At 33.6% G+C, this 13,025-nt stretch overlaps 1 protein-coding gene across 1 annotated transcript in view; it reads left to right on the top strand.

The window, feature by feature from the left end:
• Positions 1 to 13,025, top strand: part of ITGAV (integrin subunit alpha V) — a 105,247-nt gene that overhangs the window by 44,610 nt on the left and 47,612 nt on the right. The window contains exons 4-5 of the mRNA XM_020977541.2: positions 5,404 to 5,519; positions 11,620 to 11,680. Of these exons, the coding sequence (XP_020833200.1) occupies positions 5,404 to 5,519; positions 11,620 to 11,680 (177 nt within the window). The remainder of the gene's footprint in view (positions 1 to 5,403; positions 5,520 to 11,619; positions 11,681 to 13,025) is intronic.

Genomic DNA, 13,025 nt, shown 5'->3' with positions numbered 1-13,025 from the left:
CCAAATTTTAGAATTTAGAATTTTAATTAATTAATTCAGAATTTCAAAAGGACTATCTCAAACTTTAGTTTAACCTAACTACTTACCTTTCATCAAAATAATAAAAAAATTTGTGATTTTTTCCCTCTCTTTTTCTGTCAAAGATTTTTATAAAACAGGTGGGTAGCATAGGAAAGGGAAAGAACATCAGACAAAGAATCAGGAGACCTGGGTTCGAATCCCAGGTCTACATGTAGCCATTTATAGATCTCAATTTCCTCATTTGTGAAAAGAGGGAGTTGGACTAGATTATCTTTAAGAAGCCTTTCAGCTCAATCAAGCTATGATACCTATCTATATCTATGTCCATATCTATGTCTTTATATTTATATCTACACACACACACACACACACACACACACACACACACACACACACACACACACCCAATGATCTATTTATGGGGGTTTGGGAAGTTGGGATAAAGAGACAAAATATGTCAAGAAAGAATTTCACAAAGATGGAAAATATAACCATTTTCTACTGGTGTTTACTGTCACTCAATTCTTCATGCCTGTGACAGTTAATGTGGTTGGGAAGGAATCATGAACATTTTGTGGGATGGTAAAAAGGATCCCAAATGTCTTTAAACCACTAATGGAATAAAACAATTAAAATTATTAGCAAATGTATCATTTGTAATAAAATTAATCACATCTTTACTGTTCCAGGAAGGCATATTAAGCATCCAGTGCAGTAACTAAATTTTAGCTATCTTAAACTTTTTTCAGCCTTTGTTCAGGAACCACAAAAACTCTTTCAAATCTCTTCTGTCTTCACCTGCTAGTTTAATAAACTTACAGAATCTCAGAGTTGGAAGGAACCTCAGAGGTCATCTGGTCCATACTTGAAATAGCAAAGCCCTTTACCATGACCTTGGCAGTGATTATCTGTCTACTTTGTGCTTGAAGTACACCAAATATGGGGAATTCCCCACTTCCTGAGGCAGCCCATTCCGCTTTTAGACAGCTCTAATCATTAGAAAGTTTCCCTTACATATCTTCCATTCTGCAACTCCTACTCATTATTTTCTCAGAGTCAAGCATAAGAAGTCTTTTTCCTCCTCCATAGGGCAACCTTTCACATATTTGCAGCAAGCCATCATGTTCCATCAAAGTCTTCTCTTTTCCAAGTTAAATATTCTCCATATTTGATATTTAGGGACAGCTAGGTGTTACAGCAGATACAGCACTGGAAGTCAGGAAGACTCATCTTCTGAGTTTCCAATCTGACTTCAAATATTTACTAGCTGGGTTTCCCTGGGTGAGTCACTTAACCCTGTTTGCCTCAGTTCCTCATCTGTAAATAATGAGCTGGAGAAGGACATGGCAAACCACTCCAGTACTACCAAGAAAACCCCAAATGGGAATCACGAAGAGTTGGACATGACTGAAATAACTGAACAAACAATATGATTTTAAGCATGATTTCCAGGGATATAATATCATGCAAGGTTTTCAGTCCTCTCACTATACTGGTCACTCTCCTTTGTACTACAGTTTGTTGGTATCCTCCCTAAAATGTAACTCACACTATGTAATAATCTGGATTTGGTTTGGCCACAGCACAGTTCAGTGATATATGTGTAGATGTTATTTTTCAGGATACCGTTAACGCTTCCTTCCACCACTTCCTCACCAACCCCTTTCTTAACTTACTTGTTTTATTTGACTGAAATGCCAATCTGCCTTCAAATAGACTGGCACTACATTTAGAAGAGTAATACTAACAAGCTATACACCCTTTAAAAGTTAGAAGTCATTCAAAACTAGTCCTTTGACAGCCCTATATCATCACTTAGTCATTCTGAGGCTTATTTTTAATCACCTTTTCACTGTGTTGCATTTCTTCCAGATCATTTGCTCTGGATTTCTTTGAATAGTTTTCCAGTAGCCTAATTCAATATTCCTTTTAAAAAACAAACTGAAAATGTTATTTATAATATACTTCATTAGTATATTGTTATAATTATACTATATTGCTATAGTATATTTGTAATATATTACAATATACTGTATAATCTTATACTAAAATTACCCAGTTGATATGAAAGGAGAGAAAAGCTGGTTCTTTGAAAAGAGAGTAAAATTAATAAACATATTACTAAACTGACAAAAAAGAGAGAGAAAAACCACATTGCCGAGGAATTTCTTTTAAAAGAACAAGGTATACTTACAACAGAAAACAAACAAAAAGAATTTTGAGAATCTACTATTTAGAACTATTAACAAAACAAATAATTTTTAAAAAATGGGTTGTTACCTTGAAAATATAAAATACCCTGATTACTAGAACATGGAATAGAGATCTTAAACAACTCAATTTCAGAAAAATAACATCGAAAAAGACATACAGGAAGTTCCAAAGAAAAAATTCCTGGTCCAGATAGATTTACAGGTGAATTCTATCAAACATTTAAAGAGCAGTTAATGCCTATTTTATGCAAGTGATTCTCAAAAACTCAGAAAATGCTCTAACAGTTTTCCTTTATGAAACAAATACTGATACAAAAATTTTAAATAAAACTCAAGGGAGAAAAACAAAATTATAGCAACATGATCCAAAAGTTATTTATTATTATGTTAGATTTTTGCCAAGAGATAACAAAGATAATTCAACAGTTAGAACAATTCTCATTATGATATTCAGAATAACCCAAACCACATAATTATATCAAGATGGATTTGTTAAAAAGTCTTTGATAAAGTATAGTACTCATTCATAAAAATAAAATGATATAAAACTTGAGAATATGCCAATTAAAATATGATAAGATGTACATATCTAAAATGAAAGGTTAGAATTAGTTGTAAAGGATAAACACTAAAAGCTTTTCAGCAATTACAGGGAAAATGTAAGAATACCCTTCTTTCCTCTATTGTTTGACATTGTTCTAGTGAGAAGAAAAAGAAATTAAAGGCTTAAACATTGTTAAAGAATAAACAAAATCATCCCCATTTGCTGATGACTTCATAGTAAATCCCAGAAAATTTTCAAAAACCTAATTGAAATAATAACTTCAGTAAAGTAGCAGAATACAAAATAAATCCACTAAATCATTAGCATTTCTGCATAGCAATTTTTAAAAAGCAGGAAGAAATAATAGAAATTAGACTATAGAAAATATAGATTACATAGAATATAGACAATATAGAAAATAATAGATATAGAAAAAGAAATCCCATTCAAAAGTGTTGCAAAATGCATGAAATCTTGGAGCAATTTTTTTTTTATCAAGAGACATTCAAGACATATAAATATGATTGCAAAACATTCTTTAAAGAAATGAAGAATGAATTAACAACTGAAGGGATAGTCATTGCTCATGGTTGGGTTGTGGTAGTATAAACATGACAATATTATCTAAATCAGTGACAGACTTATTGCTATACCAGTTAATCCATTTCTTAATTACAGAAGTGATGTACTATGGGTATAGTATTTATTTATTTTTTGCTCTCAGATGGTGGTCAGTGTTTTGGTTGGTTTTACTGAACTTTTTTTCATTTTAAATCTTTGTTAAGACTGCTGAGAAAGGGAAGGGATACATTTATAAATTAATGAGTTGTAAAAAATAAAAAGCATCAGTAATAAAATAATAAAATAGAAGGGAAGAGGAAGTCCCTAATATCTTTAAAATAAAACTGACTCAACCATTTCGTTTTCCTTCTATCTCAGATTTTTAAAAACATCTGTCAGGAAACTCAAGTTTATTTTAAAGAAAATTTCTTTTACTTTCTAACAAACAAAATAAGTTATTTAATAATTCATCAAAGCAGGCTTTATCCCAGGAAAGGGTTTCTACCCTGTGTTCAACAGGGGAAAAGAAAGTAATTCAGTGTTAGTAGCAATGGTAAATTTTAACATATTTTCTTAGATGAATGAATCTTTAATTTTTGTAGTCTCTCCATACCACCTCCCCCAGTGGTGGATTAATAACTAATGTGTTTTTTCCTTTCTATTATATGTGTTATATTACCTTACCCCACATGTGATTTAAGGTTCTTCTCTGCCAAGGCTTCGTTTCATCTAGGCTGCAAAGACATCTAATCAAAAGCTAGTTTATCTCTTCTGTCCAATTGTGTTAGAACCCCAGTGGTTACTTAAGTTTGGACCCCATTCCTTATTCAACTTGATAGCTAACAGAACTGCTTCTGCTTCCCCACATCAAAAATTTTTTTTCTTTTGAACTAGGATTTTATTGGTGTAAGGAATTCCTGGCATAGAAACTCTCTCCATTAATGAAGATTTATGATGTCTAGTCCTAAAGTTAACTAGAAGCACAAAGAGGCTCACCCAGAGTTACACAGCTAGCATCTGTCAGTGGCAGACTTGAATTCTACACTTTCTGAGTCAAGCGCAGGCCCATCTAGTGATTAAGCTATGAAACCTCTCACCTTCATCTTCCATACTAACTGAGGCAGCAGATTATCAATGGTTTTATTTCTATGATTCTGTTTTAGTGAAAATTAAGATAGGTTTTGTATTATAATCTTTCAGACTAAAATGAAATAAGCAAATGAGCCACATATAACATAGTATCTTTATTCCTTACTTAAAAAAACCCCAAAACCAAAAAACAAACTTGTACTTTCATTTGTGTAGGCAACTCATAGTAAACACCTTCTGGGATTTGTGGCCTCTCTTTACAAATAGTCTGGGAGATTTGCTTGGGGACAGTTAGAGTTTAGGTGACTAGCCCAGTCATATAGCCAATATGGTGTGGGGAGGTGGGACTTGAATGTAAGTCTTCCCAACTCCAAGATCTATCATATCATAGTGCCTTTTACATTTGTCAGTTGGTATATTTTGCTACAAAAAATAGGAAATCTAATAAATTTCTTCCAATAAATGAAATTATTATTTTCTCTGTCTCTGCTATGTAAAATAGTAGTACAATGTTTCTTACATGCAATTCTGAATTAAACATCTCTGAAAACAACAAACAATTTCTCAGCCAACATATTATTCTTAGAACCATTTAAAGGAGTCTGTTCATCATAGGAAAAAAATAATCAATCTCTGTGTCAATTCCAACTGACTCTCATTTGATGAGCATTTAAAATTCTTTTTTGGAAATGTTAACTTCTTTGAAGTGATGTTTATTTGGATTAATTTATATGCTCTTCAATAGGGTATGAGAAAGATACTTATTTTAATCTTTCTACATTCAGAAAGCTTTATTTATCAAATTCTCATGTGTTCAACATGACCCTAAACAGTTTAAGTTTTATTGTGCCTTTGCCTGCTTAATTTTTAGTAGTGTAAAGTGATGGGTAGAGAAATAAAATTTAGATGATTTTAAAAACTAATTTTTACCAATATTGTTTTTTTGTTTTTTGTTTTTGCTTCTTTTGGCTTCAGGCCTGTGCTCCATTGTATCATTGGAGGACTGAACTGAAACAAGAGAGAGAACCTGTTGGAACATGCTTTCTACAAGATGGAACAAAGACTGTTGAGTATGCTCCCTGCCGGTCAAGTACGTAAAGACACAAAGTCTTCCCTTGTGCTCTGCAGCAACTTTTAGGAAAGGGATATAAAGCTTATTTTGTGAGAATTTGTGTATTTGCTCAAAATGAATTTAATATAAAGACTGTGACTAATTTTCCTATGGTATCAAAATGTCTGGATGTAAATATAATCCTATCACTCTATGGGTACAGTGGACAAATCTGCCTGGCCTTCCCATGAATATTTTAGTTCTCACCCTATAGAATAGTGGTTCACATAATTAGGTGATCTTGGAATCACATCTGTAATCATCATCACACAAAAAGTCTCATAACTCCGATTTGCCCTAGTGAGTTCAGTATAGGAATTGTATATTGGTTACCACTTATAATGACACCACCACCACATTTCTGAGAACTAGCATGGTATAGTGGTTAGGAGACCAACCTCAGGACTCGCTGCATGGGTCTGCCTTGTGGTATGACCCTGGTCGAGTCACTTTGAGTATCTGAAGCTGAGTTACAAATGAGTTGGTATTCTGCATCTGTGGAAGATGCTTTCCTTGCAACAGCCTTGTGAGATAGTTAAATTAGTATTAATTAATACCAAATTATTGTTTTGCAGAGAAGAAACAGCTTCAGCCAGATGAAGTGACTTGCCTACTGTTACACACATAGTCATTTTTGGAGGTGGGACTTGAAACTAGGTTTTCTAGGTCCCAGTGTGATATTTTTCACATTGTGGGCCCCTTCTGATACAGTGATTTGAAGAAACATTGAAAGTTTAATAGCAAATAATATTTATTGAATGGAATATTTCTTTATCATAAGTTTTCTGATGCTAACTAGAAATTTAAATAAAATAAATATTGAATTCAAATAAAATAGGAATTCAACTTGTATTCACACGTGTCAGATCTTTCTATGAAACCTTGTGTGGTAGCAGCTAAATGGCACAGTAGATATAGCACTGAGTCTGACATCAGGAAGACCTTAGTTCAAACCTGGACTCAAGACACTTATTAGCTGTGTACCTCACCTGTAAAATGGGGATAATACTAGCACCTACCCCCCCAGAGTTGTTGGGAGGATCAAATGAAGTAATAATTGTAAAGCACTTAGCATGATGCCTGACACCTAGGAAGCACTATATAAATGTTAGCTATTATTATTGTTGTTGCTGTTGTTGTTCTCTAGTCTTTTGGTCTGTTTTCTTCCAACCAGCCTTGTCTTTAAGTTCTTTTCCAAATAGGTAGCAACTACTTTGTGCAGCCTTTTTCGTGAGGAAGAACGTGGTATCTTCCTCCATCATTTATCACATTTCCTAAACATGTGGTAAATACGCCATTTCCCTAATTGAGGTATCTACCCTCAATTAGGAAATCAGAGAGTATATCACAGAATGAGTTCTTAAGAATTAGTATGAATAAATCGTGTTTCAAGGTTAATTTTTTAAACAGTTTTCAAACTTGAAGTTCTGTTTTTATCCTTCTTGTTCCTTTCTAGCTCTTTTTAGGCTGGATTTTGCTTTCTTGATATACTATAATATTGAACATAGAGGTCAAATTTTGGGGAAGCGGTGTAGAGGACTGCCCTTAAAGCCAGGAAGATCCATGTTCAGGTCCCATCTCTGATAAATACTGGCTGTGTGATTCTGGGTAAATCGCTTTACCTTTCAGTGAACTAGGCCACTTTCTAGGCCTGTAAGTTGCAGAGGAGGTGCAGGCATGTACTACAACAGGGACTTTCCTTGCCTAAAATTCCCTATATCAATGAAATCAGGCCAAGTTTTAGATGTAGTCGTTGTTCTTTCATTTTTATTTTTGGAATCTTCTAGGATTGATAACTTTAAAGTACAGCAAACCTTATTTATCTAGAGGTCCATTTCCCACCAATTTCAGGTATTCAAAGTACTAATGGTGAATGTGAAAGCATATAAAAGATCTCTTAGATGTGAAAATTAACCACACAACCCATGTTTTAAGGTCCATGCACTTTAGTACTTTATAGTCTCTAATGCAAAAATTATTTACTCCCTTTAACACAATTCCCACAATCTTTATTATCTTGTCTTAAGCCAAGGGAAGATTAGAACTAGAAAACTGGAAGAACATAGTTCTTATAGGACAGGCACATTGATGACATTGAGAAAGGACAGCTGATTTTGACAGAAACAAAAAATTATGAAAAGGAAATACTTCAACTTTAAAACAGACAATAATTGGGAGTCACTTAATGCAGGGGCAAAAAAAAAAATCTGAACACCTCAATAGCTTATAAAGGCATCATCATCCTATCTGTCATTTATAAAGTATTTTAAGGTCTGAAAGATACTTTACCTACATTATTTCATTTGGTCTTCCTAACAGACCTGTGAAATAAGTACTTTTATTATCATCATAGTTCTACATGAATAAACTGAGGTTCTTAGATATTAAGTAACTTGACCATGACAACATAGCTAGTAAGTATTAGATGCAGATTTGAACTCAGTTCTTCCTGCTTTCAAGTCGAGTCTTCTATCCATTACACTACTGTGTACAGCATAATGACTGATGTTTGGAGTATTGATGAATGTCAAGAAAAAATTAAATTATGTTCAGTGTTCTCTGCTCAAGAAGCCAGGGCAGTTTGATTAATAAATTTTAGGAAGATTTCCATCTGCAAATTAAAATAATAGGACAGTGTTCTAGTGCTGAAACAGAGTAAGCCTCAGTTTTCTAAGCGTTCTCATGTGTGCAACTTCTGAGTCCATGGTAATACAAAAATGAGTTATCACAACAGATTGTTTACACATGAATGTTCTTCTTCTTTATTCGTTGTGGGTTAAAAAAACTGATGATTGATGATAGATTACATTTCTGTTTAGATACAAACATTCATTGCCATGACCTGATTAGTCTTCTAACTTACTGGGGAATGTCAGGTCTTATAAAAGACCATACTGTAATTTTGAAAGGGGGTGGAGGTAATGGAGCCTTGGTTGAAGGAAATTGCCTAGACTACCAAATGCCCACTGTAGATTCTCAAGGAACATTTGTTGAATGGATGAATGCATATGACTTTCAAAGGTGACCTCTTTTTTTTTTATTGTTGAGTGTAATGAAAGTTAACTCTTAAGACAGAATAGTGATAAAGGAAAGCTTTTTTTGAAAGAAACAAGAATGTAAAACCATTTTGGATTTGAGGTTTTTTAAAATTAATTAATTTATTTTTAATTTTCAACAATCATTGAGGATTTTAATAGTATAATTAACCCCCAAATTAAAAACCTCACAATTGAAAGTAAATGCAAGAGTGCCTTGTATCAAGATCATGCCTTATTCTTCTCTGACCTGCGTTAGTTTAGGTCATATATTCCAATAGGACTTAATTCCTGGGGCCAAAAGTAGAGACTCATTTTTAGGTGTAATGAACAAGAATTAGAATAGGAAGTAGGGGTTCTGGGTTCTAATCTCGTTTCTTTCACTGGTCATCTGTGTGACTTTGGGTAACCCTTTTTCCTCAGTGTCACTAAAATGTAGACTGTATGAGGACATTAATGTGAATTCAGGCTAGAAAGACAGGTTGGTACCAGATCATAGAGGTCCTTAAATGCCAGGGAGAAGGATATGTATTTTATCCTATAGCATAAAAACCAGTTAGGTTTCTGAAAGGGGAAAATGGTGAAGTCAGTTTAGTCCCTTAGGAAGATTATTTTGGCAATTGCATGGAGGAATGATTGAAGAAGAAGAGGTTAGAAAGAGGGGCTCAATTGTCACCTCCCTGGACCACACTGGTGGCAAAATGAGTTGAAAGAAAGGGTTAGATAGAAGAGATGTCTTAGAGGTTTAGTCAACAGAATTAGTCAAGTTATTGATGGCAGGCAGCAAGAAGAAAAGTAAGAGTGAAATATGACTCTGAGGTTGTGATTCTTTGTAACTGAGGTGCTGTTGAGACCACAAAGAGGGCTTGGGAATTTTAGAGATGGAGAAGGTTTAGAAGAAAAAGATGATGATTTCAGTTTTAGACAGGTTGAATTTTAAGGTTTGGTGGGATAGAAACTTCCAAGCAATATGAGTTACTCCAGAGTAAAATGGGTCAGCAACTTTGGGATGAATTTTCCCTCTGTAGAGATTCATGTTGAAGTTAAAGGAGCACTTGTCAGGGGTGTTATTTAGAGAGGAGATTCTTGTACATGTCAGATAGGTGGCCTCAGAGGCCATTTGGTAAGCAGTGGGAGAGAAAGGACTGGGGCTCAGGAGAGCTAAGGGTCATATGTATAGATCTTCCCCTTCTATGTAGATTAGCTTTGGTGACTGAGTCTTGAAACACATTTACAACATTATTTTTCTAACTCCATTGTTAAAAGCAGGACTCTTCTTTTTTCTTTTCTTCCCCCCTAAGCCTTTTCTGATGTATTAGGATTTGTTTAGAAATTACCTCATCTATGTCCTTTGAAGTAGTTGTTCATTCCCTTGATTATTACATTATGTAGGGACCCAAATATATGTTAATGCCAGTTTAGTGAAATAGTAAGAAAAAAAATTGAACATTAATCTTGAGTACAGGTCAATTCAGAAAACTTTGTTAAAATATACAAAACTCAACAACAAAACCCTTTAAAATGTTGAAAAGTAAATTCTCTTGTTTAATATGCACCTGCCAAGAAATCTTAAAAAGAAAGCACTTTTTTTGAAAGTGTAGATCATAAAAACACTGCAGATTATCCCTACAGCTCAATAATCAAGAGAGAATATCTTCACAAATTGCCTGAAATAATCTCCTTATGCAACTACAACAATGGATATACAATGGTTGACTTGAGGTCACATTAGAATTCCTTAGAATGATTCACCATGCTTCAGAAACTGTACAGCTCCATGTTTTCCTAGTCCCTTTTTGGTCAGAAAAAATTTTGAATTGTAGTAGTATTATGCTCTTTATTACTAAGATGAATGATACTGAGTAGCTCCCTAGTATTAAAAATCAATTAGGAATCCCTGAACATATATATTTTTTTTAATTTTTAGAGTATATCCTGAAAAGATAGCATACAATTAAGTTATATTGTTGAGTGTTCAAGGTTCAAGCTTTTAAAAAAGTGAGGTTTTGGTTTCTCATATATCAACAGAGTGTGTGTGTGTGTATGTATGTACGTATAACAGTAAAAGTGTTGTGTATTTGTTATTTAAATACATTACTATCAGGGAAGAAAAGGATATGGGAAGGGAATAAACATTTGTATAGTACCTAGTATGTTTCAGGCACTGTGCTAAATAATTTTTACTAATATTTCATTTATAAAAATCCTTTAGTAACCAGAGTATAGTGTTCTCACTATATGTATATATGTACGTATATGTATGTATATATGTATATGTATGCATACACACACACACACACACACACATATATAGTGTAAGACAGAAAAGATACCAGGAAAGTTAGGTTTTTTAATTCAACAGACACTTATTGAGCATCTACTATGTATAAGATACTGCAAGGCACTGAGGGAGATATAAAGATATAAAATCACTCAACCTTCCTGGGCCTCAGGTTCCTCATCAGTAAAATGGGAGGGGGAAATAGCCTTTGAAGTCCCTTCCAGCTGTAGATTTATGATCCCTTGAAAGTATTTAATTATAACAATGCCCCTTATTAGCCCCCTCAGAATTCATTTTGATTCTTATTTTACATTGAGCTGTTCAGAGGATATTCATTTGCATACTGCATAACCATCTCCTGAAACTCTGAACTACTTAAGTGTATGGTCCTTCTGGATTGTAATAAACCTTTAGAAGTATATCTTGGAGCTTTGTACAAGAAGCATGAAGATATAATTGAAATTTTAAGTACCTCCTTTCTGGCATTTGTGGTGATTAAATGGTGACATAGTTCAGTCAAGTGGGATAGTAAGGTTGAGGACTGGGGAAGAAGAACTAAGAATCATAGCTTTTTTTTCAACCTTGTTTCTAATTCATTGATTCAAGTGCTTTAATCTTTGTTTTGCCTATCAGTAATAAAGCTCTAAAAAACTTAATGCCTGTTGTCTTTACTGGAATGCAACAATAAATCATTAGCTCTTTAACTATGGCAGAGTTGTTTTTCTTATGACTTATGTAACTTTTTTCCCCCATATTTATTTTAGAAATATTGATGCTGATGGACAGGGATTTTGTCAAGGAGGATTCAGCATTGATTTTACAAAGGTAAGTTATTGATTCATATTCAATATTAGATGAAACTAAAATCTTTCTTATTACTTTATTATCCATGATAATGGGGGAGCTAGACATAGTATGGATAATTGAAATGTACAGATTGTAATAAAATATGTTCATCAATTACTTTAACTTTAGTTATCATCAATTTTTTAAGCTATTATTATATTGTCGGATTAGAGATATAGGAATCTTTTGGTTAAGGATTGGCCTAGGCTAATTTGGCTACAACAACAGTTGAAGAATATATATGAAATCATAAAATAGGCTGTGAACTGTGTGGAAGGAGTACTTACCATGACAATAATCACAGCTCCGTTAAGTAGTAGTAAAGTGATATTATTATTGTTGTTATTAACAAAACAGTTAAATATCAAAATTTGCAGATCTGAATTTCATTCCTTTTTCTTTCTCCTTCTTCCCTCTCTAGAATTAATGATAATAAGCAGTAAAATAAGTAAACTATAGTAGAGGAAAACAACAAAGGGGACAAGTTTTCCTATAGAGTCTGAATAAATATTCCCCTCAAAAACTGATAGGTGACTATTACTCTAAAAATTAATAGTTAAATTTCAAATTGACTAAATTGCAAACTATTTTTAGAAGTTTAAGTCAAATTTTATTTTGGTGGGGACTTTCTTGGTAACATTGTTAATATATTATTAAATCATTATTAGAACAGAATATAATGAATTGTGATTTTTGCCATTATTATGGGACATCATAGGAACGTAGAGTTAGAACTGGCAAAGCATCTCAGATGTCATCGAGTCCAAACACTTTATTTTATAGGAAATTAAGGCCAAGAGATGTGAAATGACTTGTTCGTGGTCACACAGTCAGTTAATCTTCAATCTAGGATTTAAAACCAGGTGGAAGATTCCAAATCCCATGGTTTTTTTTTAATTGCAACATGTTGATTTTGAGAATCATTTGGTACCTAGTGAAAAATACAGATTATAAGCAAAATAATTTAGCCTTTATATGTGTTGAGTTTCACTCACAGAGACATGGCTGCACCTAGATGGCCCTACATCCTGGTCAACTTCTCCATTTCTAGTTGGATCTCTTCTTATACTCCATGACATACTGGTCCTAGTCAGATAATCAAAATGCTCCTTGCTCCCATTGCCACTTTAGAGATTCTCCATTTGTTGCCATCACTTAGTAATGTCTTGTCCTTTAAACATCACTCTATTAATTACTTTTACCCTTAAAGTGGCTATTGTCTACCAACTCCAAGGTCATTCTTTCTCCTATGTCAAGGAGTTCAAAGCTTGGCTCACATCTTCCTTTCCTTTCCAACTCCTGCTATGATACTAGAGGACTTCAG

This window comes from Phascolarctos cinereus, unplaced genomic scaffold (assembly GCF_003287225.1).
Source record: "Phascolarctos cinereus isolate Bilbo 61053 unplaced genomic scaffold, phaCin_HiC Scaffold_726;HRSCAF=1367, whole genome shotgun sequence".
NCBI lineage: Eukaryota > Metazoa > Chordata > Mammalia > Diprotodontia > Phascolarctidae > Phascolarctos > Phascolarctos cinereus.
The sequence above is the reverse complement of the archived record's forward strand: the minus strand, read 5'-3'. Positions and strand labels throughout refer to the sequence as shown.